The 26,718-nt window shown below is 44.5% G+C and overlaps 1 protein-coding gene across 3 annotated transcripts in view; it reads left to right on the top strand.

Annotated features, from left to right (window-relative positions):
* Nucleotides 1-26,718, top strand: part of GRIN2B (glutamate ionotropic receptor NMDA type subunit 2B) — a 439,253-nt gene that overhangs the window by 387,278 nt on the left and 25,257 nt on the right. For all 3 annotated transcript variants that reach the window (XM_054696433.1, XM_054696432.1, XM_054696434.1), the window contains 2 exons: nucleotides 2,431-2,556; nucleotides 5,694-5,923. In XM_054696433.1, coding sequence (XP_054552408.1) covers nucleotides 2,431-2,556; nucleotides 5,694-5,923 — 356 coding nt within the window. The remainder of the gene's footprint in view (nucleotides 1-2,430; nucleotides 2,557-5,693; nucleotides 5,924-26,718) is intronic.

Below are 26,718 nucleotides of genomic sequence, written 5' to 3' on the forward strand. Positions count from 1 at the left end.
ATGGAATAGAAATGCCAGGCGAGGTGTGAGTGTGAGCATGTGTGTATGAGTGTAGGGTGTGTGTGTGTGTATGTATATGTATGTGTAAGAGGAACAGTTAAGCAGCTAGTTAACTATGGGGGTAAGGAAAGCGAACATATTGCTGTACAACACAGTTTGCTGTGTTGTATACTGGACATTCTTGTACATTCTTTAATTATATGATCTCATTAATACTATTATACCTATTTGTGGCATGGGCAACAGAAGCTTAAACAGAACAATTATCCAGCAGTCTCTGAGCTAGTAACAGGCAGATCCAGGATTAAAACCCCATGTGGCTGCTTTTGGTGTCGGGGTTCTAGTATACACGGGCCATCTGAGAGCTGAGCTCCCAAATCAGGAGCCATGGTGCGGGGTGGTGACTAAGGAGTGGTGTGATATGATAAGAACACCCAGTAGACCATGCAATTTTTTTTTTTTTTTTTTTTTTTGGTGGGATTCTTGCCCATGGCCGGGGAATGAACCAGCGCTGCAGAGGCTGCGGGCAGCCTCGCAGCCCAGCGCTCAACCGCTGCGCCACCAGGGGAGGCCCTGAAAGGATCTTGACCTCAATATTTACGTCACTGTAAAATGGATATGGTAATCCTATAATGAAGGACTATCCCTAAGATTTTGGAAAATGTGGTTGAAAACATCTAAGTTACAAAGGCTGACACAAATGCATGCTGTATTTTGTGTACAGAAAGTAGCTGTGGGCTTTGTGGGGGAAGGAAGCACAGACGTGATGCTTTCACCTAGTTATTCCATAACCCTAGACAGAGTGAAGTGGGGGTAAGATACTAACAACCAGAGCCAAAGGGGAGAGGTTTCTTCTGCTCCACTTACGGGGGCTATGAATGTACCTTCTGCACTGCCCTCACAAAGGGTTTGCACATCACAGAGGGTGTGTTGTATTTTATCAGGGTCCTTTTTATTTTATTTTTTTAAAAGATTTATTTATGCATACAAGAACTGTGGGGTACAGGGCAGAGGTGTGGGGGAGGTGAGAGGATTCACCAGAGACAGAGTGGGGAACAGAACAGGCAGACTGACTGAAATACACTGCTGAGGGGAGAGCGGGAGAGACAGGAGAGGTCTGCCATGCCTTGTGGGTATCTCCCGCGGCTGGCCAGGATTGAACCCACGCTGCAGAAGCTGCAGACAGCTTCACAGCGCTGTGCTCAACCGCCTGTGCCACCAGGGAGGCCCTATCAGGATCCCTTTTAAATTGATGAAATGACCAGGTTTTGATAATTCCCTTGGGAGTACAACAGTAAAGTAGATGTCAAAGTAAGAAAATATTTTCTAATTGCCAGCTGTTTTTTTCCCCCCTTTCAACTTCATCTTTATTAATGATTTGGAAGATGGAGAAAACAGCATGTTGATTCACTTAGTTACGAGTCTGCAATGTGATGTGACAGCTAAAATGGCCGCAACTATTTTAAGACACAATTGAGGGAGCATTGTCTCCTAGGACAGAATAGCGATTATCCCTTTTTAAAAGTTTTCAGAGAGATGGCTCCTGGGATGCAGTGTTCAATTTCTGGACACCTCAAAGCTGGAGAGATTTAAATCAGCTGGCAAGAACTCAGCAGAAATGATTAAAGAAATTAAAGAAAGCATGTATGGGACATTTCTGCTGTCTTGTGTCACCATGTCACCCCAACCCTGTCACCTGCGGCAGGGAATAGATTGTCATTGTTGTTGTTGTTGTTGTTGTTGTTTTTTTAATAACAGCTGAGGCATGTTCCCTTGTCACCTGCTAGGTTCCCTCTTACTGTAGGTACTAATATTCAATGTGGAAGGATTTTTTTTTAATATTGAATTATATTCTTATACCCTAATAATGTCATAAAATAGACCACATCAAAGTGGATTGAAAAGTAAATCTAGACGGAAAGTTTAAGTGAAATGAGGCAAGGTGACAAGGAAGTATTTAATCATTACTGAATCAATCATGGCTGATATAGTAAACAAGTCTGTTGAGAATGAACTTGGCTGCAAGGTTGGGGAGCATGGTGAGAGCTTTTCTGGTCACCACTGTGTGGTGTGGCCACAGAGCTGGGGATCCAATCGAATCTGATTCATTTATTCTATATCTTATACTTCTTCCAGTCGTGCCATTTATCAAAGGACCCAGATATTGGTCCAATCATGGTGGAAACTGTCAACAATCTTAAAACGATGCCAGGCAAGAGTTCATCCTCATGTGTTAGAAGGAAAATAAACCTTGACCTGCCCACATGTAGACATGGCCTCTGACACCTCCTGGAGCCAAACCCTGGCTCTCTAGAGGGACACACACCTTATGGTGTTGTTCCAGAAAATGCATGTTCCAGCAGCAAGTGAATGACCCAGACACTGCCTGCTGTCTTTGTTAACCTGAGCATTGATATCTTCCTTCCCCAGAGCCTTTCAGTGCTGACGTGTGGGTGATGATGTTTGTGATGCTGCTCATCGTGTCGGCCGTAGCTGTCTTTGTCTTCGAGTACTTCAGCCCTGTGGGTTATAACAGGTGCCTCGCTGATGGCAGAGGTAAGTCACCTTTCTATGGTTTTCCTAGTTCTAAATCTACGTCTCTAGGCTCTTCATTTGCTTTCTGCCTCCTCTCTCGACTTCTCCATTTCTGAAAATGAACCCTTTGCCTGCTGCATCACCAATCCTTAGACTCGTTAGAAACAGCCTAATGAAGATGTTAGTTTGAATCTGAATGTCCCCTCCTTGGTTCATGCCAGACCCAGCCAGGTTCCACCCTTAGGTGACAGAGAGGAAAGCTGGCAGGAGATATATGTCACATAACTGTCAGAGGAAACTATTTTGACAACCTTGGGCTATGAGCAGTCTGTCTCAACAGATGGACTAACAGGGCAGATTATGCCCTTATATCAAGAATAAGAAAAATAGGCCACCCCAGCCAATAGGCAGGCAGAGTGGCCAGAGGAATTCTCCATAGCCGACAAGAACCACCAAGGTACATGATCTCAAACCCCTGAGTCCCTGGCTTGGCTCCTCTGTCAGAGGAGTATAAGGAATTAGAAGATTGAAATGAAATGGCCTAGAGAGGCCAGTTCTCCCCATAAGTGCTATACGGAATAGTCCAGTTTCCTGGCTCAGTAGCCCCAGAGGTGTGAGGGCTGACCCCATGCTTGAGGCATTTATGAGACTTCACACAAAAAGTTCACTAGGTTTCTGAAAGAGGCCATGGGATCCCTGAAAATAGCTTCTTCCAGTTTCCTAAAAACCCCAGGATTAGAATATATTCTGCATTTTTGGAGTCTTCATACTAGAATTACACTTCCAGGAAGAACAATTCTCAACCCCAGCTACACAAAAGAATTCCCAATGGAGCACTTCAGAGGCAAAGCTGCTTAGGCCTCCAACATTCTCATGTTCTAATTCAATGCATCTGGAGCAGGCTTGGGCCACTCTGTCAGAATAGTGATTCTCTGCCATGGTTGCCTATTAGAATAACCAGCCCACCCCACACCCGTTTAATAAGAATCTCTAGGAGGGGTGCCAGGCAGCAGTATTTCACAGAAGCTCCCCTGGTGCTTGTGGAAATCCCCAGGCAGCCTGGGAGCCACCATCACATTCAAGGATTTCCAGGTGCATACCTATCTTCTTTGCTTGGTGCATTTGGGGTGAAGGTTTGGCTGTCTCCACAGTACAACACAGACAGGGGATTCCCACCGGTGCCAAAGGCCCTCCAGACTCCATGACCTACTACTCTTCATCTGAGAAACACAGGAGTGCACATACACATGCACAATGTTGAGAGCTGAAGCTGGTGTGTGTCCTCTCCGCTCCTTCTCCACTCCCTTGAAGAAAATCAAAGAGGCTGAAAATCCAGACACAAAGTGCAGAGCAAGGGCTGGCGATCACTCACTGTCCCAAAGGATGCTGCTTGTCTTCACAAAGGAATTAGCCAAGGGGCCACTTTCAACAGCAAGTCTCCTTGGGACATTTGTGTACAAAAGTCTGATTTATAAATGACTTTTGAGTTGCACATCTGCTCCATGAAATACAGCACATGGGCACAGATGTGTGGGTACAGTTAGGTGCTGGGCTCAAGAGGTGCCACCATTGATGATTTTGTTGGCTGGGCAGGTGGTCACAGTATCACCGAGAACCTCCTAGGACATGTGCTAATGTGTCCTAAAATTACATGTGTGGATATTCCTCTCTGCTGGGGAGGGGCGCTGTGCCTCCAGACACCAGCCAGGACCTCTCCCTCGCCGAGCAGAGAAAGCAGCGAGGTCCCAACAAATGTCTGGACAGAGCGTCGGCACCGTTGGTGTAAAGGGTGGGCATGCAGTAGGCCCACTGATGGTAAATTCTGCCCTGGGGATTGTATTTAATAGCTGAAACCAAAGACTCATTGCTACATTTAGATGACTGACACCATGGTGCTTTTGAACTGATGAGAAACTTGCTCTTCCTGTGCTTTTTGATATGGACCAATCTCATGGGTATGAGGTGGTATCTCATTGGGCTTCTGAATTGCCAATCCCTGATAGTAAGTGATGCTGAGAATTTAAAGCTCAGAACTTCCTCTGGCTGGAGGCAGAAGAGAGATTCAGCTTGTAGGACAGTCAGAGCTTACACAGGAGGGAAGATCCAGTGTGTCATTGCTGGTTCTGTGCAGTAGGGCACATGCAAGGGCAAGAGGGGAAGAAGGACCATCCCAGCTAATAGTCACAATGAAATGGGAACCTCAGTCCTACAAATGCAAGGAATTAGATTTGACCAGCAACCCAAGCAAGCTTGGAAGTAGATTGAGCTCAAGAGCCTCAGAGAGAAATACAGCCTTGGCAACACCTTGATTTTGGCCTCCTGAGACTCAGAGGATCCAGTTGAGCCCTGCTCTGCCAGAACTGCTGACCTGTGAAATAAATTTGCTTTAAGTTGCTTAACAACCAAAAATGGTGGAGGAAAGTCAGACAATTTGCCTTTCCACCCACAATACATATGGTAAAGCCAAGGGTCTGTGACTTTCTCTCTGGCCTCCTTACTATTCTTTTTCACAGAAGCTACTACCATAGGAAAAGACTTGAGAGGTATTGGCATTGGAGTAGAGTCAAGGTTAGTTTCCAAATATTTTAGTGCTAAGTGCTAGAAGCTAAAGAAAACTCCATTCCTGATTGTATTCAAAGCCACCCAGCATCAGTGCCAATAAAATTGAAAGAGGCTCTATGATGATGATGGTGGGAAACACTGCACACCTTCCTGGCTGGTCTTTTTTGGACTTAAAATGCTTTCTTGATAGAAAAAAAATTTAGATAAAAAATTTAGAAACAACAATAAAGAGAATGCAAGTGTGAGGCTCCATAGTGGAGAGTTGCCTTGGTTTTTTAGTTTTTATGTGACTTAGGTGTCCCGTATACATAAGCACAGGAAGCTGACCCCTTCAGTGCCCTGGCTGAGTCATGATGGTGAGTTGGAGCAAAATCCCACACACCCCCAGAGCACTGGCTTTTCTCCTAGAGAATATCTCCTGCCTTCTAGGTCCCAGGAGGAGATAAACTCTCCATGTGAAAAACTGTGAACTGGGTCTTAGTTGGTGGATTTTCTGCTCTGAGCAGGAACTTGCTGGTTCTGGGAATGAACATGACGGTTTAAACAGAACCAGCAACTCAGCCTCAACTTCCTGTCCTGTCTTTCCCTCACTCCAGAGCCTGGTGGCCCATCCTTCACCATCGGCAAAGCTATTTGGTTACTTTGGGGCCTGGTGTTCAACAATTCCGTCCCCGTGCAGAACCCAAAGGGGACCACCTCCAAGATCATGGTGTCGGTGTGGGCCTTCTTCGCTGTCATCTTCCTGGCCAGCTACACTGCCAACTTAGCTGCCTTCATGATCCAAGAGGAGTATGTAGACCAGGTGTCTGGGCTGAGTGACAAAAAGGTAAGACCTAGTTTAAACTTCTTGGCTTTCCCTTAATCCCACTCTGGGCCACACTCAGAGTTCTCATGGACCTGTTCATTTTCAAAATCTTTAGAATCGACAGCTCTTTCTTGTGTTTCCTTACATTGGGATATCGAAGCAGAAATTAGTTTCCCTGAAATAATATTGCTGAAATAATACTGCTTTGCATTCACCTTCTGATTTGTGAAAGGTTGTGATATGTGCGCCCTGGACTGCAGATGAGGGGCTTGCTCTGTGGTCAGCTCGCAAGCATGGTGGCCTCTTGCTGGATATGCTTGGGTGGCCTATCAGTCCCAGGCTGCCCGCTCGGTGAGCTGTTAGGGGGGCCACTCCATCACCTATGTGGAGGGCACCTGCCTGTTATTGCCTTTTCCTCCCAGTGGTGTTGGGCTGTGGGCTCCCCCTCTGTTCCCCTGCACACATGTGTCCCCAGAGGGAGCAGGAGGGGGCTCACACTGTGCCCTGATGATAAGTAACTGCTATTTAACTAGATCATGGCCCAGTGTGGGGCTGATGAATGGGTTGCCCCCATACGATTTGCAGGCCCCCTGCTGGCCTGAGCAGTTGTGAGCTGAAGCGAAATGTCTGCTGGCTTCCATCTTTGTTGGGGAGGATGTGCAAAGCCGTTGTAAGTGCCGTCTGCGTTCAGGTCCTCCTAAGATATTGGTTTCTTTGGGAGTCAAGGAGCTCCCTGAATACTGTGGTTTCCCTTCATGGTATCCGTGAAAGTGCACAGATACTCCAGGATGATTTTCAATTACAACAAATTTCCTGCCCTGTGTTTCCTTGAGATTTGGGGAGTATGACTTCAGTTGGGTCGAGGTCTGATGTGGGTTAGATTTCCTCAAGATAAATCTTTAAACATTTAGTAAATGGATCTAGAAGCATAAAAAGGAGAAGCCATTCTCCTTGAGGGCTCAGATTCTGATTTCTCCATCTACTTACCTCTACGCAGCAAGAATATTCCAAGGCCTGTAAGGAAGATCAAACACTTCTTAAGAGAGTGAAAGAAATGTCATTATTCATCTCTGGCTCATTCACTGTTTCCCTCTTCATATTTCTCTCTTTGATTTGTTTTCCATTCTCCTTGATAGTTTTTCTTCCTGAAAAATTTTGCCTCTCTTGTATTCCTTCTCCCTATTTCATTCCCTTTTATTTACTTCTCTTTTCACTGATGATTTACTCTGCTTTTATTCATATCCACTTATTACTCATTTCAGTTTTATAGCCTCTCTCATTGTTTCTCTATCTGTGTCCTTTCTTCATCATTATGACTGTCTTAGAAAACGTGAGTGAAAATCTCCTTTCACCACATTAGACCCCCCCCTTCTCATACCTGTTTCTGTAACTTGATCAGGTATGGGATTAAGGATAACTACGCGCCCAGGATGTTGAATGTGGCATAGGTGAGCTGGACTATCTCCATCCTAAAACATGTAATGGACCATCTCTCAAATCCATGGTGGATTTGTTGGAGGCACAGTAGCCCCGCCTCACTTCAGGCTACAACAGTGGTGTGGGGGAACACGTGCTCTCACAGCTTGTGGCCAGACTGTGGCCATGCAATAAGTAACTCAGTGGCTGTGTGTAGAGCCATAACCCTTCCGGGACTTTGGGCTGCTAGAAGGGACCTACCATATTTATCACATTACTTTCTTCAGATCACTCTGAGAATTGTTTAGGACATTGTATTTATCACTGTCTACCCTCATGGGCCACCCAGCGACAGCTGAATGATTTTCTCCCTGAATTATGCATAGGAGAGATGGGGGAGATTGCTTTTCCTTCTGTGGTTTTGTGCTCAAGCCAGAGAGACTGTGGCCTGTTATCCTCCATACCATGTTCATTACATTCTAGAAAGTTAGATCCATTGGTTCTTTGCTTAAGGAACTTAAGTGACTCCATTGCATATGGAATAAAGATGATTTTTCCCCCCAGTGTGCCTTTTGGGGCCTTCACAAGTGATTCCCGATGTCTAGCTCTTCAGTCTCATAGGTCAGTCCTTAGGTTCTGGCATGTATGTCCTCGTCATCCTTTCCAACCATTCCTCTATCATCTGCCTGAGGTGTTCTTCTGACTTCTTCACTCACCAAACTCCTACTGAAACCTCAAGACCAGATTAGAGAACCTTTTACTTGTGGAGCTTTCCTTGGCTCATCTGGGCAGGAGTCGCTCTGTCCTCTGCAGTGGTAATGATTCATACTGGTAGTGCTGCAGTCATCTGAACCTGACCATGAGCTCCTCAAGGTCAATGACCATAATAACTTGGTTGTTGTGTTTAAGAACATCTGTGGAAAGAAAGGTTATATTTACATAGGAGCCTCTTGCACAGAGAGCAGTGGACGAGCCATAGAGGCAAAGACAGCCACAAGAATTCTTTGACAGCAGTTTAATTTGATATGAGTTTTTGAATACATTTCAGAACTTTGCAAATGACAAAATAGCAAAGAATAAGCATCCAACCAGAAAGTGTCAACATCATTTACATAATTACAGAAAGCATATATGTAACTAATGACATATAGCTGCATAGCAGTGTCAGGAACAGTTATACAAAAATAGAATTTTCTGAAAATACACTTAAAATGTAAAATTCTTACTAGCTTTTCTTAAAAATGCCTAAGGAGGGCCTCCCTGGTGGCGCAGGCGGTTGAGTGCAGCGCTGTGAAGCTGTCCCCAGCCTCTGCAGTGCCGGTTTGATCCCCACTGGCCACAGAGCAGCCCACATGGCGAGGCAGACCTCTCCTGTCTCACCCACTGCTCCCCTCAGCAGTGTATTTCATCAGGCTGCCTGTTCTGTTCCCCGCTCTAGCTCTGCTGAGTCCTCTCACCCTCCCAGACATCTGGCCTGTACCCCGGGTCTTATATAAATAAATAATTTTTTTTAAAAAATGCCTAAGGAAAACAAAGTCTTGGGGCTGAAATGAGAAGAAGTGTATTTTGTGAATTAAAAAAAAAGAATAAAGTCATCCAAACAGTAACATTGACGACTGAAATGGGTGCTTTTAAAGATGCCTTTCTCAGTGTAGTTAGTTTCATCAAAGAGAGCAACATTTTTATGGAGACTGTCCCTAAACTTGTTTTTACTCTCCCAGGTAGCAAAACTCAGAAAGCAGACATCAGGCATCTCCCACATACTTAGATCAAAGGAACAATATCTTGGAGTGATGCCAAGTCTTTATAGTCATTAAATTGATATATTTTAAAAATTATCTTTCATTTTATAGCAGAAGATAGTTCCCAGATCTCATTTATGTTAAGGTACCAAATCAGCAGATTCAGAGTTATATTTCCATGAAAACCTATTTTGGGGCTCCTTTCTACTGGATGGCTTCCATTTCGCAGGAGTGCATGCCATCAGTGAGCTCAGAATTATTCCACGAAGATGCTGTAACTAAAAATGGGTGCAAGATCTAACATTTAGCAGCTCTACTGTACATTCTCCCAGTTCCCCCAGTGGGAGGGGAAGGATGTCAGGAAGCTGGTGACATCTTTCTTAACAAAGAGCCCTCACGCTGAGTCTCATATTTCTCCCTCATCCAGATGGATTTCTCATTCTACAGTTGGCCAAACACAAGCTGGAGTGGAGAGAGCTCAGTCAGGTGAAGGAGGCAGCATATTTCCAGTACACTATGCATGTTACACATATGTTACATGTATCTCCATCCCACAGGCATGATTATTCCCATTTTACAGGTGAGCACTCAGAGGCTCTGGGGAGTTTAGTCTCTTCCCTGAAGTGACACATTATCAAGTGACAGAGCCAAGGGCCGTGTCCCTATGTATGTGTTGGACTCTACGTTTTGCAGGGGGTCTCCTTGAAGCCCACCCAGGCAGAGATCTACCGTAGCTAAGGGTGATGTTTGCTTCCCGTGCCCTCTCAACTGGCGACTATGTCGCTTCCACATCTCAGGGCACAGGACACCACCTTCATGGCTCCTTGTACTGCTGTTAATAATAACGATTATCATTAGTGTTACTGTAGCTCCAGCAGTAATATCTCTGCTCAGATTCTTGGTTCACCTCTCAGGAGCCAGGCAGAACGCCAACCACATTACATAGGTTGCCTTATGTAATGGTGCTATGAATATCTCCACTCGTAGATGAGGAACCTGAGGCTGGAGAGATGAAGTCACTGCCTTCCTATGTTCACAGCCGCCTGTCGTCCCTGCATAGCGTGGGGTCTTTCCCACTTACTCCCCTTTCTTCCTGCCCTCCCCCCTAGCTTGCTGATCCTTTCCGTCTATTAAAAAAGCAGGATCTGATGAACTGACCCGTGATAATTAGCATTTTAACATTTGCACTTGATTTAAAAGGCATTACTTTAAATAGAGGTTGGTGGGGATTTCCAGTGTGTGGGCAGGCTAATGGCCCTCAGATTGACTTCAGCCTGGGCTGGCGTGACCCTGGGCTGCAAGCTCCTGTTGGAGGGCAGGAGAAGGGTACCAGTAGGAGAGAGAAGGGTCAGTGAGGAGTCAAGGGATGAAGGAAGCCTGCAGGGGAGCGGGGGCAGTGAAGGTCGAGAAAGGCTGCAGTCTGGCTTCCAGCTCCTGAGAGCACCTGCCCTCTCCCTGTTCACACCTTCCTGTACCACATGATGGAGTCCCCCATTACATTGTGCAGTTTCTTTCCTGAAGGACCCAGAGGAACTTTATTCACTTTGGTATATCAAAAAGGCGCTCATCTATTGAATGAGGGTGCCCTTCTTGCTGGCAACATGGGGGCTCCAATTGGAATGACCTGCTGGGGACTAAATCAGGACCCCATGGCTTTTCTAGGCAATGGTTATTCTGGGATTCTGAGAGGTTCCTTAGGGTCTAGGAGTCACCTCATGTTCTTTTGGGTTAGGGGAGGGTATGGCTTTTAAGCTGGTCTGCACACAACTAAGTATGCACTCCCGAGGAAACCCAGCCTGCCAAGGGGCCTGTTCACACCGCAACGACACTGGAATAGTATGTGTGTGAGAGGAGATGACCCACTGCACCCACTGCACCCGTGTGTCTTCCTTGCCCTGTTAAGCCGAGACTGAAAGCCAGGGGCAGACCCCATGTCTGAAGTGTCACCCCCTGGTCCTGGCCCAGACTCACTCAGTCAGACCATGAAAACTGGAGCAAAACTTGCTGGGGAGATCAAGGGTGTGAGTTATTGTGTGGCATTGTCAGCGGCCTTCAGAGCAACAGATTATCTTGGAACAGCTGCTGAGAGGAGCGGTCTGAGGAATTGACAGGAGTAGGGAACTCACTCCTGTGGTGTGCGGGTCACAGGACAGGCACAGCCACGGGAAGGACACCAGCTCTCTGTCTCTTAACCAGCCCAGCCAGTCTGAGCCTGTCTGTGAGCCACAGCCCCAATATAAGCTCCCCTCATTCCTGCCACACTGGCATCGTCCATGTGGATCCAGAACAGAACTCGGGGGCTTGGTCCCCTAGCTCTGTCGTCAGGGTCAGCTATCACCGCCTCTCTGACACCGTGTCCTCCCCAAAGGGCCCTTTGGATCCTCATTCCTGAGGGTCAGCATCTGGGGGCCTCAGCATCTGGGGCACTCACAGATATCACCCTGGCATCTGTTGCTCACATGGTTCCTTTCTCTCCTTTTGGTTCCCCTCTCCCCCTCCCTCCCTGAATGACCACCTGTTTCCTGACATTCCGACTTCGGTGCAGGACTCCTGCTCTCTGAGCTCGGGCTTTTCGGGCCTGCCGTGGGTTGACTGGTGCCCCTCCAAAAGCTGTTCTGACCCCTGTCACATGTGAGTGTGATCTCACTTGGGAAAAAAAAGATCTTTGTGGTGATAACCAAGTTAGGGATTTCAAGATCAGATCAGCCTGGATGATTCAGGTTGATGCCAAATTCAAGGACATGTGTCCTTATAAGAGAAAGGCAGAGAATTGACATACAAGTGGGGAGATAGGAGTGTTGCAGCCCCCGGCAGCTGGAGGAGACAAGGAAGGAGTCTTCTGAGGGTACACAGGCCTGCTGACATCTTGACTTGAACTTCTGGCCCCCAGAACTACGTGAGAACACATCTGCATTGCTGTAAGCCAGTAAATTCCACCAAGTTCACTGTCACTTGTTAGAGCAGCCTCAGGACACTCGTGCAGGCCTGTGCGACCCGCACTCTGCGCCTTGCACGCTGAGACTTCAGTGCTGCTTCTGCTCACCTCCATCTCCTTCATTGGCCACCTTGCTCGTCCTCCCCAAGGGGGAATCTCCTCCAGCACAGCTGGCTCAGCTCCTCCTCTCCCTTCTCTCCTTTGCCTAGAGGAGCCCATCTCAGCCTCAGGAAGATTTGTAGAGATATGTTTCACACGCAGAGGGAGTCTTCTCCATGCTGCTTAGTTTTTATGGAGACAATAAAAACCTAAGTGTCACTGTGTGCTCCGTTTTGCTCTGTCCTTGAGCCCGATTGATGTTAGTTTCTCACAGTATGTAGGGTGCAATTTGTGGGCACACTTGCCACAGAACCTTCTACTAGACCTCTTGGTAGTAATGTCATTGTCAAAGGGGGGTTGAAGATGGGTTTTGTAAGATGTATCATTTGCACAGTTCCTTTCTAGGGAAGATACTATTAATCTGCCTCTCTCATACTCTGGCTGTGTTGCACCGTTCAGATCTCACAATTAGAAGGAACTTTATCAGGAAAAGTGACATTTTTCTTGCCAAAGACAAACTGGTGTCTTCCTTCTACATGTCTCTCTTCTTGAATATGTCCTGTTACATTCTTGGGTATGTAGAATGCACACTCATATATGGATGGATCTAGTGTATGTGGCTATATCTGTCCTGTCTCGATGGCTTATCTGTCATCTATCACCTTTCTAGCTGTCAATCTTTATCTAATCTCCATCTTCCAAATTGCATAAAGCTAACAAGAGACTGCATTATTAGGAACATGCAGTGCTGTATAGTGAATACAAGTCTCCCCTGCACACAGAACACAAGCTTTACAAGGTGGATCTGAGGAAGGTTGTCTTTCTTATGTGGAAAAAGGAGAAAGTTGTGTTACAAACTTTTAAAAAAAAAAAAAAGATTTATTTATTTATTTATTTATACAAGCACTGGGTACAGTTAGAAGCATGGGAGGGTGTGAGAATTCACCAGAGCCAGAGTGGGGAACAGAACAGGCAGAGGGACCGAAGCACACTGCTGAGGGGAGCAGCGGGCTTGGCAGGAGAGGTCTGCGCGCCCTGTGGGACCCTTGCCAGCGGCTGTGGATCCAACCGGCACTGCAGAGGCTGCGGGCAGCTTCGCAGCCCAGCGCTCAACCACTGCGCCACCAAGGGAGGCCCTGTGTTGCAAACTTTTTGAGAAATGAAACATCTTTTTGAGAAACATCTTTTTGAGAAGTGAAACAAAATGGAAGGAAGGTGGAGGGAAAGGGAGAGAGAAAGGGAAGGAAAAAGCACGAAAACAACAAAGAAAAAGTAAAAAAAGCATCCATGTCTTCTCTTGGGCTCGATCCACTCTATCACTCTTCTCTGTGTCTAAGTGACATATTAGAGAGAAAGCTTCCTAGTGCCATAAAATTTTTTTAAATGCAACTGTACAAACTAACATGAGTATGAATTCAGTTACCTTACCTGGATTGAATTGAACTGGACTCCAATGAAAGGCAGTCATAGGTAATTGTTGCACTTAGAAAAAGTCAAAACATGTAGCATAGCATCCTGTCCTTAAACCCCCGGGGGCACCAGGAGCATGAGGAGCTTGTGAATATTACTTTGAACTGATCAGATCATTGAGTGTATATGTGGCCTCCTTACTGGGCCTCTCCCGATCCAGTTTTCTCTCCCAGGTCCGGAAGGGCAGGTGCTTGGAGGGATTCCCAGGGAAGTTTGAATCTGCTGCAACCTAATGACTACAGGAGGGGCCGGGACCCATGTCACCTCACTGATCCTCACAGGCACTTTTTTCAAACTGAAGTTTATTCACATCAAATAAAAATTAAGAGTTTATCAACATCCTTTTCTCTTTGATGGAAAGCAAAAATGATAAATTAGTGTTTAAATATAAGAGGACTGAGCTTTTTATCTACTCACTAAATCTTGACATGTGGGTTGAGGATTTATTAAGAATTAGTGTTTTCACTTCTGGACAACTGTGTTCCAGTCCTTGGAGACAAATTAATGCAGCCATGAAAATTTATATGTGGCCAAAGGCATCAGGCCTAAAATGAATCAGATATTAAAACTGCCATAATAGTATTCACAGTGAAAATTGTGACCTGCACTTTGCACTGGACTTTTGTGGATGTTTTGAACTTTTTGCCCTTTGGGGCAATGATGGCCATCCAATGATGGCCAGAGTCTACAGGGACTTGGTGACCTTGAACAGCCCATTACACTTTTGGAGCCTTTGTGCACAGCTGGGCATGTGCTGGTCTGCAGGACAATGAGGCTGGGGAGCCCCAGCGTTGAGGTCACAGGTCAACCATGTCCAGTGTCCCTTCCCAGAGTGGGTCACATGAGCCACACTCTGCTGACACCACATCACACACATTCCCTCTAGGGATTTGGGGGGTGTATTGGTGAGAATAGCCGGGGCATTGACCAGTATAATCAAGTGGAAGGGAGAAAACAACTGGATCTCTTGGGTGCAACATGTAGACTGGTGGGGACTGTTTCAGGAGGCAGAGATGGGGTGGATGGCTAGGTCTCAGGCCCTCACTTTGCAGATACTATGCAGAAAGTTCTTTTTGATCTGTAGATATGGGAAGGAGTGGCTGCCCAGGGAAGGCATAGAGCTCAGTCACTTGGGGCACCTTTTGAAGCAAAACAGGACTGTCCCCCAGGCTGGGGATAAGAGCAGAGGTGATGAAAGCTCCCCCATAAGCAGGGCCTGCCAGGAGGCAGCCAGAAAACTGAAAGCTTGGCAAGGGTTGAGCCCTTTGGGGAGAAGTTACTGGAAGGCTAGCACATTCCCACCCTTTTCTCCCACCCCCTTGACCTTCCTTAAGGCTCATGTGCAGAGCTGGTGCTCACCTCCGCAGTTAGAGTGGAAAACAGGCGGCCCTTAGATCCATACCTGAGCCAGGGCTAGAACCACTCACCTGGCAGGTGGCCCCGCATTCTCCAGTGGTGAGCCAGTCTGCGTTCCTGTCCAGATAAGACCCTCAAGGAAGAGGGAGTCCATTGGGCTGGGACCGAAGGGTTCCCTGCCCAAAGAACACAGCATCTGAAGTGGGGTGTCATCAAATGGAGAAGCTTAAGTGGCCAGTGGAAGCGACCAGCTGCCCTGAGGAAGCAACAAGTGCAGGTTCTTACTCTCCGGAGAAGCCATGAACTCGGCGCTGATGGCCAGGTCACCACATGGTGCCGCCTCTTCCTGGCCCCTCAGAGAACCCCAGTGCACCCCAGAGAATAGCTGGAACACAGGGTCCATCAGATCTGGCTTGATTTTGGTTTTTATTTCTTGACTAAATGATAGATATGGGATTCCCTGGACTGCCTCTGCCCATTTGCCTTTGCTCTTATTATTTTTTAAATTGTATTACTTTCTGTTGAGGTAACATTGGTTCACAACACTGTATATGTTTTAGGGGCACAGAGTCACACCTCTGAGATGTGTGTAACCACAGCTCACCCCCGACCAAAGCCCCCCCAGTCTCCACACAGCCCACTGGGTCTACCAGTTCTCCAGCTAGATTTCTGGGGTTGTTTAGTTTAATTTTGTCCTTGCTTTTGCTTTATTTCTTTATATTCCACATGAGTGAAGTCATCAGATATCTTTTTTTCCTTCTGACTTACTTCACTTAGCATAATCCCTTCCAGTTCTATCCATGGTGACGCAAATGGCAATGTTTCATCTTTTTGTGTAGCATTCCATTGTGTCTATAGACTGTGTCTTCTTTATCCACCTCTGTCCTTCTCTTGTCTGCCCTCATTATTGAATATTATTGACCATATGCCTGGTCATGTGGTCTTTGCATCGGCTGCTTCTCTTAGTCCTCTTGCCCATCCTTAGCGATAGACCTCGTTTTATAGACAAGGGGAGTCAGTTGAGGGGTAAGGAAAATTCCCACACCCCCATGTAGGAAGTGAGGGTGTCAGGATGTGGTCCAGGTGAAGGTAACTGCAAAGCGTGCTGCTGTCCCATTATATCCACTGTTGTAGCCATGTTGTCTTTGTATGGACACAGGAGGGGGAGGGTCCTGCTTCAGCCTGAGGCATCAACCTGAGGCGAGAGAACCCAGTCAGCCCGCCTGTCCTGGAGACCCACTCTGAACTAGCTTCTGGGGTTCTCACTCAAGTGGATGATAATGGAACCCGCTGGGCCCCAAGTTTCCTACTCTGTACCCGTCTGTGAGGGCCCAGGGGTCTACAAGAGACTTCTGTTCATCAAATCTTGGCAGATCTTCAGCACAGGCTCACAGGCCCTCATCACAGCCCCTCACATACATAAGAACCACTTACTTAACAAGAGTTTACTGGATGAATGAATCAAAGACATGGAATGCGGTTGGGGTCTTTCTTCTAGGAAGCAATCAATATATTTATGTAATCCGGTTAGAGAAGGTAAGATCCCACTCTCGGGAACCTTCCTTTTACAGGAAAGGAAGAAAGACTTAGGAGGAATTGGAGAGGAAGAAAGTGTGCTCTATTTCCTGAACCCCCATCCTCCCTTTAGGGGGGAAATAAAACAAGAACAATATTTACTGTTTCTAAAATACTTGTGGCAAGGACCCCACGAGTCCCTTAAGTCTATAAACCACCTGATATTAAATTTTCTAAGTGCTTATTCCTTAAAACTCCCTCATGTGTCTCAGCTTACCCCTGGAACTGCAGAATGTTCTAAGTTTGAGCTGGTTAAGTTTCTTGCAAGAACTGATTGTCAACAGACCCTGAGACAGCCAGGACTCAGCCTTTTTTTGGGCCGAGTATAAAAGAGATGTTGAACTTGGTTTCATCCTGGTACTGAGAAAAGAATGCTGTGATGTCCAGTGATGTCTCCTAGTGGCCTCGGATGTGAATTGAAGAAGATGGCTAACAGCATTGCGTTATGAAGGACAAAGCAGCCTCGAACCCTGGGGCCCAGGAAACCTCTGGGGAGTGAACCTTTCTTCTTGCCCCTAGAGGAAAAAACCACACTTGAACTCACAAGGTTATCCACTCACGTACCTTTACATGACACACACGTCATCGCTGCAAATGCACACACACACCATAGAGTGCGGATGTGTGGCTTTGACCTGGAGCACTGAGGGATTTTCTGCTTTTTCCTTTTCTCCTTATAAAAGTGCATCAAATTAATTGTGGCCAATTGTACACATCCCTTTCTCTCTGCCAATCAGGGCTGCCTGAATGGCAGGAGGCTCACTCACCTGCTTCATTATGCAAATTGATATTCAAAGCCTGGAGGACAATGCAGCCTTTGGCACAGCAGAGACTCCAGGTTGCTAATGAGAAGTTGCTGCTGCCAGAGCAGTGGCTTTAACCCTCTGGTGCTGGTGCAAGATGGAGGTGGGGGTGGGGCAGGAAGAAGGGGCAGGCTTCTGAAGGAGGCAGAGTCAAAGTCTACACCAGGTCTCAGCACCAGACTGCCATAACCCAGGTTGCACAGCCAGACAGGGACCGTCACCACTGGATTGCCAGACTGGCTGTGATTTGGAGATCAGTGTAGACAGAAAAGCTTGATTCCTTGGTCTGACAACCATAAACTAATTTCATAGGACATAGTGGTCATCCATTAGCACTGTCAGTGGTGGTCATAATATTTGAGACTCCAAGTACCTGGGTCAAGTGTTAATCACCATCTCTGTGCAGAGTGGGTAAAAAAGCCAAGCACATGCCCACACGCATGTATACACGCACACACACAGGAAGACAGCAAGAAACACAAATGATCTCACAGTGTGCCCTTCACTTAATTAGAAAGGTCTGTCATTCAGCCATTCCTCCACTCAGGAACAACCCTGCGCAGAGAGAGGGTGATTTTATTCTCCTGTCCTCACAGTGGTTGGGACTTTTTCCTCTTGTCTGCCTCGCTGGGTTATCTTGTCCGGGCTCTTCACAACCTCCTCCTGAATTGGAGTGACAATCTTGCCTCTTGAACACCGTGTCACTAAAAAGAGGCTTTTAATGAAATTATGTAATTGTCACCCTGGTGCTCTCTGCTGATGCTGGAGATGGCACAAGCAGTGCGGGGGGCTGGTCTGCTGGGGGGCTGGTCTGCTTGGGGGCTGGTCTCCCTGTGACATGGCATGGGGCTAGGAGTGGCCTGGTGGGGACAATCTGGGCAGTTTTCCAGCTCCTCCTGAATCGCCTTCATAATGTAATTCCAGGGCTCAGTTCGAAGTATCTGAAATCATTCAGTCCACCCGTGTTCCAGGAGGCCCATTCAGACCCCTTCAGGTTGCAAGTGACCCAGACCACCAGCCACCTCATCTCCTCCCCGCCTCTGGGGCCTCCCTCCCCCACCCCAGGGCTTCTGCGCACACACTGAGAGACAATATCCCTGCAGCTTCTCATAGAGGATGGCACGGAGAAGGAGGAGGAATCACTGAAGGGAAATGCTTCCCAAGGCAATCCCCAAGCTGGGCCACTCTTGTCCTATACTTGTAGTTTAAATATTTATATATATATATCTTTAAAGATATAAGCTCTCTGTTTCATAAATGAAAGAGTCTTGGGGACACATGGTTGGAACTGGAGGGGTTTTCAGTGATGGTTTAATGACAAATTAGTGAGATACTATGGTTATTTCTCTCTGAACACCTAAAATAGGGGTTTAGACTTTGTGGCCATGGAACACCTAGGAAAATAGGGACTGTGAGCTCTGGGTGCTGTGACAGGGAGTTTTGGAAAGCAGCAGGGCTCAGGATGTGCAGAGTGAGTGTGGAAGTAAAGTATATGGACCAGCCTTGAACCCAAGCAAGGGAAACCCCTTCTCCTTTCCTCCAGACTTCATCACTCATCTCCCACTCCTTCCTAGCCCCCAGCAACTGCCCCTGTCCTCAAACAACAGCCAGAACCCACCTCTGTGCCTCACTCAAATCATTGATCACATTGCCGTTCCCTTCACCGCCTTGAAAGCTCCTTGAAGCAGCAGACATGCTTTCAGTAACTCTAGTCAGTTCCTGGGTCCGTGCCTCGTACACCATAGAAGTGTGCTAAGTGAATGAATGTTCCCAGAACATAAGCTAATAATATTAACACTAAAGTTCTGCTCTCTTATGGATTAAATTGCCTTTAATGAGCTAACCACTTACAGTATTGTTCCTCTGGGGAACAATATTTCTGTTTCTGAGCAGCTGATTTATAAATGAACTATTGAGGACAATGTGTTCATAGGTTGGAGCCTGCCTATTTAAAATTGTATTTCCAAAGCCAAAAATAAATTTACCTTTGTATGAAGTGTTCTCTTGCAATATTAGCAACCAAGGCCCTCATCCATGCTAATCACTATATAAAACCACATCAATAGTTACAGGCCCAGAACATGGACCAGTCATTTGTGACCATGGGTGGCATGCCCTGGGTTAGATGCTTTACATTCTTTTTACTATCAAAATTGCAATATAATTGGCATAATAGTATTTTAGTTTCAGGTGTAGAACATAATTTTATGCATTGTGAAATACTTCTCACAGTACATCTATTTATAGTTTTCTAAACTTTCAAATTTACAATACCATTTTATTGATTATAGCCTCCATCCTGAACATTACAGCTTCTTGGCTTACTTGTTTTGCACTTGAAGTTTGTACTTCTTGATCCCCTTCATGCATTTTCTTACCCCCAAACCTCCACCCTCTTCTGTAACTGCCAAATTATTTTCTGTCTCTACGATTTGAACTTTAGTTTGTTTATTTTAGATTCCACATATAAATGAAGTAATATGCTTTTTCTCTCTTACTTAGCTAAATATCCTCAAGGTCCTTCCATATTGTCACAAAAGGCAAGATTTTATTATTTTTAATGACTGAGTAGTATTCCTCTGTGTGTATGTGTGTGTGTGTGTGTGTGTAGACATATGTGGGGGGGGGAGTGTGCATGTTGTGGTTTGATACAAATTTTAGGATTGTTCTATTTCTGTGAAAAGGGCCGTTGAAATTTTGACAGGGATCATATTACATCTATAGATTTATTTGGGTAATATGGACATTTTAACAATATTAGTTTTTTGAATCATGAGCATAGAATATCTTACCATTTCTTTGTGTCTTTTTCATATTTTTCATCAACATCTTAGCACTTTCCTTGTTATAGACTTTGACTTTTTAAGTATTTTACTCTTTGATATGGTTGCAAATGAGGTGTTTTTTTTTTTTTATTTCTCTTCCTGATAGTTCATTGTTGGCGTGTAATAATGCAACTAATTTTTTATGTTGATTTTGTATTCTACAACATTTCATGAGTTTATTACTTCTAACATTTTTTGCTTAGAGTCCTTAGGACTTGCTGTATCTCAGGTCATATCCACAACTAGTTTTACTCCTTCCTTTTATATTTGCATGCCTTTGATTTTTCTTGCCCATTTGCTCTAACTAGGACATCTAATACTATGTTGAATAAAAGGGGTGAGAGTGGGCATCTTATCTTACTTATCTGATCCTAAAGGCATTCATTTTTTACTGTTGAGTACAATGGTAGATGTGAATTTGTCACATATGGCCTTTATTATGTTATAGTAAGTTCCTGTTCTGTTGATAGTTTTTATTATAGATATTAAATTTTGTCAAATGTTTTTCTACATCTATTGATAAGTTCATATGACTTTTCCCTTTCATTTTGTTGATGTGTAGTGGATCATGTTGATTGTTTTTTTTTTTTTAAGATTTATTTATTTATACAAGAACTGGGGTATAGGCGAGAAACGCGGGAGGGTGAGAGGATTCACCAGAGACAGAGTGGAGAGCAGAACAGGCAGACGGACCGAAAGCACTGCTGAGGGGAGCAGCAGGCAAGACAGGAGAGGTCTGCTGCGCCATGTGTTTATTTAAGTTTAAGTTGTTTATTCCTGGCCGGCCAGGAATCAAACCCGTGCTGCAGTGGCTGTGGACAGCTTCACAGTGCTGTGCTCAACCTGTTGCGTCCCTGGGGAGGCCCCCATGTTGATTGTTTTGCAAATGTTGAACCATCCCTACATCTCTGGGGTGAATCCCACTGGACTATGGTGTATGATCCTTTTAGTGTATTGTTGAATTCAGTTTGTTAATAGTTTGTTGAAAATTTTTGTATGTGTGTCCATCAGGGATACAATCAGCCATTTTCTTTTTTGGGTGTGGTTTCCTTGTCTGGTTTTGCTATCAGGTTGATGCTGATTATGTAAAATGAGTTTGGAACTGTTCCTTCCTGTTCATTTTTTTGGGAAAGTTTGAGAAGTACTGGTATTAAATCTTTGAATGTTTGGTGGAACTACCTAGAAAACTCTTACGTGGAGGAGGTTTTTGACTACTTTTTCAATCTTATTACTGATAATTGGTCTATTCAGACTTTCTATTTTTTCCTCATTCAGTCTTAGAAGATTGAATGACTTTAGGAATTTATTTTCTTCTAGGTTGTCCATGTTGTTGGTGTATAATTGCTCATAAGAATATTTGTATTTCTGTTGTATCAGTTGTAATTTATCCTCGTTATTTCTGATTGTATTTCTTTGAGCCCTCTTTCTGTTTCTCTTAAGTCAAGCTAATAAAGTTTTGTCAATTTTGTTGATCTTTTCTGTTGTCTTGTTAGTCTGTATTTCATTTATTTCCACTCTAGTCTTTATTATTTCCTTCCTTCTGCTCTGTCTGTGCTTCATTTGTTCTTTTTCTTACTCCTTTAGGTAGAGTGTTAAGTTGTTTATTTGGGATTATTCTCATTTCTTGAGGTAGTCCTGTATCTCTCTGAACTTCCCTCTTAGCACTTTTGCTGAAGATGCATTACATTCTTTGTTTCATTTACAACTTCCTCCAAACCTTTTAGACAGGTAATACTACTGCTTTGCAGAGAACTAAGACTCAGCCACTAAGAAGCTCTATGTTATAGCTTCACTCCTAAACCCCTTTGGGCCTTCAGTTTCATAGTTATAAAATGGGGATAAGAGTGTTGTCTACATTATTGCTTAATAAAGAGTTATAATACCTGCAAAATACTTAAACCTGTGCCCCATGTATACCACTACTACTGGTACTCAGTAGATGCTAGGATTCACAGGGTTTGTGTCTAAATCCATATCATAAAACACATGTTGTTTCTAAATAGATGGTAAACATGCATCTTGAAAGCTATAGGTAAACTTCCCTAGAGTCCACCATCTGATCCTCCTTTCACCCTCCCCACTCCCAACATTTGCCAATTTCAATGTGATCCAGGGGGAGGCAAGTATTATGTTAGAGCTGGAAAGGTATATGGGGAGAAAGGAAGAGTCAGTTATATTGCTTAGACTCCCCAAAAACAGGAACCAAGGATACATGGAAGAAGGGTATTTGCCCTGAAAAACAGGGGCTTGGTACCTCTTTACAACCATCCCTACAGGTCTTTTAAGAGAAAGCTGCTACTAGGTATATGGTAAGAACTCAGTGAGTGTTTCTCAGTCTTAACCTGTCATCTGTCACTTTGATAAAAAGGATTGAGTCAAATATGGTTCCATCTGACTACTGAGCCCTACCCTAGATAGTTTTTTACAGGAGTGAGTGGGCAGATTATAAAACTGGACTTTCGTTAAAGCTTTTCCTCTTTGTATGGTCTGTATTGCCAAAGAATTGTCTATCCTTTCAGACTTAGAAGAAATCCACCTGATTTCTCTCATGGAGAATGAGAGAAGAGCTTTAACTCCACTGCAAATTATTGATGAAACTAGAGAATCTGTAACATTTCTAAGTTTTTAATTAATGATAGTTAATTACTTTTGACTAGTTTGTTTAATGATAGAGATTATGTTCTTATTTTCTTAAATAGTTGCTAATCTGAAGATCATAATCTGTCTGCTGATAAAAGAAATATTGATGTGCCTTAATGGCCCCTTGCCATTTGGAATATTCCCCAAAGATCAAGTTGGATATGGGTTTAGTAGAGGCTGAGCAACCAATGGTTTCAATCTCTGAAGCTCATTTTCTCAGTGCCTGGCCCAGGGAGCTCTCTTTCCATCTCTACAGCATTTAGGGTCTCTCCTGTACTATTCACACTTAATATGTGCTATATAATCCTGCCTGTCTGCATGATGCAATGATAAGGTAATACTATTTTCTAAATATTCAAGTTTATTCCCTGCCAGCTTCACTCTACTCTCCATTTAGTCATTCAGCAGATAGACCCTAAATATATACTGTAAACCAATTGTTTGGCAGGGTGTAGAGAGATCAGAACAGCTCTGTATAAACACAGACCTAGAGGTCTTTCAAAGCACAGAGTTTCTCCAGAAGCCGCCACACACACACCCTTTATACATCCCTCATTTGACCTGGAGTCTGTCTCCTACCAGAATCTTGTCTCTCTCCACTGCTCCTTGGATTAAGGTGCCTGTTGTAACATCTGCCTGGCTTTTTACTTAAGTGTTTATAGTCTCTGCACTTAGCATAATACTTAGTACTTAACAGCAATTAATTCAACAAGTCTTCATTGGATGGTTACACTAACCTTATGAATAGAGTTGCCAGATTTAGCAAATAAAAATACAGGGTACCCAGAGCAGTTTGAATTTCTCATAAACGCTGAATATGATTTTAGTATAAGAATGTACAAAATTTCATGGAAAGCCTCCCATGAGGTGTTGGAGATGTGCTGAAACAGTGCCAGTCTCATCTCATCGTTCAGTGAGGGAGGAAGACAAACGGATCTCAAAATAGGAGATGGCAAGTGAGAGAAATCTCTTTGGGGGCTCCTTTCAAGGTTAAAGAAACCCAATCTTTTAACTTTGCACCATTAGATTTGCTCCTCTCAATCTTAATCATTTTGTGAACATTCTCAAGATTTGAAGGGAGTCCTCAGTTGTTAGAAAGTTAGTGATGCATCATGGGACCTGACCTTGTCCTTCCTGCAGGCCCTGCCACACTACTCTCTACCTCCCCATCACAAGATCCCTATGTCAATAGCAGCGCTGCATTGTCAGCCTGTGCAGCTTGTGGTCCACTAGGGCACCACAGCCTTTTTTGACTATGCTTTTGACAAAACCAGTCCCTCCTTACTCGTTCTTATACCCTATGAGAGTTACTTAGTATGCTTTCTAATTGAACTTCATCCTTTTAATATGCTCTTTCATCACAGAAGTCTTATTGTTTTGATGTTTAATTCTATTTCCCAGATGACCAACCATCCAATCCAATTTAGTGTCATTAGCAGATTTAAAGAGAAAGTTTTCCATCCCATAATCTAAGTTATTAAAGGAAATAAGGCTTCTCCTGTGTGTTGAGTTACTCACACCCCAATTCAAGCTGCCGATCATATCTACCCTTTCACCAAGTATTCACCTACCTAGCCATAGGGGCCTCTTATTTGATAAAAAGAAACTACTCTTTTTAGTTTCCTTTGACATGGGCTAGAGACTTCCCCCATTTCATTAACTGGCTTCTGATTTGGAATTGATAGAATGATTTTGAAGTAGGCTGGCTTCTTAGCTACCCATTGACAAAGGAAACATGACATGCATTTGGCACCATGGAAAGAAAGGACTCAGCAACCTGGCATCTTCAAAGAAGCAAAATGGAGCTCTGTAAGGAAATGTGTGAATAGATTCCTATTAAGTCACTGAGAGAATATCCCTGTTAGTGAACATTTCCCTCTAATTCTGTCCTCCCAGACAAGGATTTAAAAAACAGAAGTGTGAAATGGATATATTAGATTGTTTTCCCAAATATTTGCTCCAGTTCATAGGCAAACTATCCTGCTAGTCATCCTACCCCTTCAGCCCATACGTTTATTCTAGAAAAAACTCCTCTGCAAGCCTGGGATGAAACATACCTTGGGTTTTATTTTGAAAGAAATAATTTTTAATCTGTTTACCCAATACAATCATGGAGTTTTTCCTCTGAAAATGCACTCAGACCAGCATAGTAAGGCTCAATTTAAAGAGGGAGGTGCTTATAAGGAGTGTATTGTCAGACACAAGGGTTTCCAGGGAACAGTGACATTGTGTCCCTAAGAGCCATAATCAGAACATCCTGTAGGCTTAACCAGATAAGCATCTGATCTGTAATCTGGAAGGGACTCGAAAATGAGTTTGTTCTGCCCTGCCTCTTTTTCTCCTTTTTTACATGCATAGAAGTTATATGATGTGAGACAGTAATACTTTAACATATTTATCATGTGGATTTGTCTCTCCATGTTACAAAGCAGCTTCCATGAGGGCAAGAATTTTGTCTTCCTCACCGATACCCTTGGTATTTAAGTAATTGATGAAGAATGAATTCATCATTTATTCAGTAAATGAGTGAATGAACGAATGAATGAATAAGACAGTTATGTAAGTAGGATAAACCAATATTTTCCCCCTTTATTGACTGTTTGAATTTGAGGAACAGCGGGAGATGTTTTCAGAACTAATGGTTAGAGGAGAAAGAAGTGAGGGTAATGTAGCTAAGAAATAGTTGACATTTATTGTCTCTGATTTGCTCATCTTGTGGTTTCTATTATTAAATCATCTAAATCAAGTCAGTATTTAAAAAGAAAACTGAATGACTGGGGTCTCCAACCTTACTCCAATTGTGGCTTGTCCCATCTTAAATTATAAAGTGATTTCAGGACCTACTTGGCAAGATGCAGGACTTCTTTGAAGCCTGTGGTGGCCCCGCAGTGCGTGTGGGAAATCTGGTGCCATATCATGCTGAGCCCACACCGGCCTCCAAATGGTGAGAACTCAGCTTTGACATCACCGAGCGCTTTCTGCTTTCCTGCCACTCACTTTACAAGAGGATCCCAACCCTGGAACAATATATGCACTGCCCTTTTCAGTTCTGGAGGGGAAAAGTGATCAATAACAAGATAGGCATGGAAGGAATAAGGAAGGATTAACGTGAAATACAGTTCCTAAGATTTTTGTGGATCTAAGTTCTTCTTAAATCTCATCTTGTCAACCATCTGTGATCTTTGGGAGCTAAATTCCAGAGTAGTAGCCACACCTTTTGTAGTATTCCACAGAGCAGGTGCTCATGGACTATGTCTGAAGGGTCACCCTAAAGAGAAGCATGAATTAATGTGGTTCAGAATGCTTTTGAGTGGAAGAGTTGAAAGGACAGGGGCTTTGGGGCTTACCTCTCAGTCAGCTGGAAACAAGAAAAATCCCATTCTGCCTCTGACTTGGTTGCTGATATTTTACTTCTGCAGGTCACCTTAGAGTAATGATGTTAGTGTTGCAGTTGGAGGGTGCCCTGTTAAGGACGACTAGGTGTTTTGGGCTCTCATGGCCCCTGAAGCATTCAGGCAAGGACCACCTGCCCTCCCTTCTTTCACTCTAGAGCCATGTATGAGGGGAGGGGGTGCAGGAGTGGACTTGAAGAAGTGATGCCACAGGCCACTGTCTGCTGCTCTCCACCATCAGAAAGTCACTCCAGTGACATTTCTTAAAGTATCTCAGAGCCCACAAGTGTTCTGCGAAATGATGGGTATTAAGAAAAAAAAAAAAAAAAAACTTCTGTGACCAGATATGTTCAAGAAAATGCTTTATCAAGGGTAAGTCAGGGGACTTGTCCTGTAAAAGACTCTTCTCCTGTGCGGGCGTGTTGTGAAGCCAGAAGGGGAAGCAGTGTGCCTGGTGGGGTCACTAAGGCTCCCACCGTGCTGACATCCTGTACACTGGGGTGTCTCCCCACAGGACTGATTTTATTGACTAAAGCAGGAAGTTCTGTGCTGTACTGGGTCAT

Source organism: Talpa occidentalis, unplaced genomic scaffold (assembly GCF_014898055.3).
Source record: "Talpa occidentalis isolate TD23 unplaced genomic scaffold, MPIMG_talOcc4v2.1 talOcc4.16, whole genome shotgun sequence".
In the NCBI taxonomy this organism is placed as follows: Eukaryota; Metazoa; Chordata; class Mammalia; order Eulipotyphla; family Talpidae; genus Talpa; species Talpa occidentalis.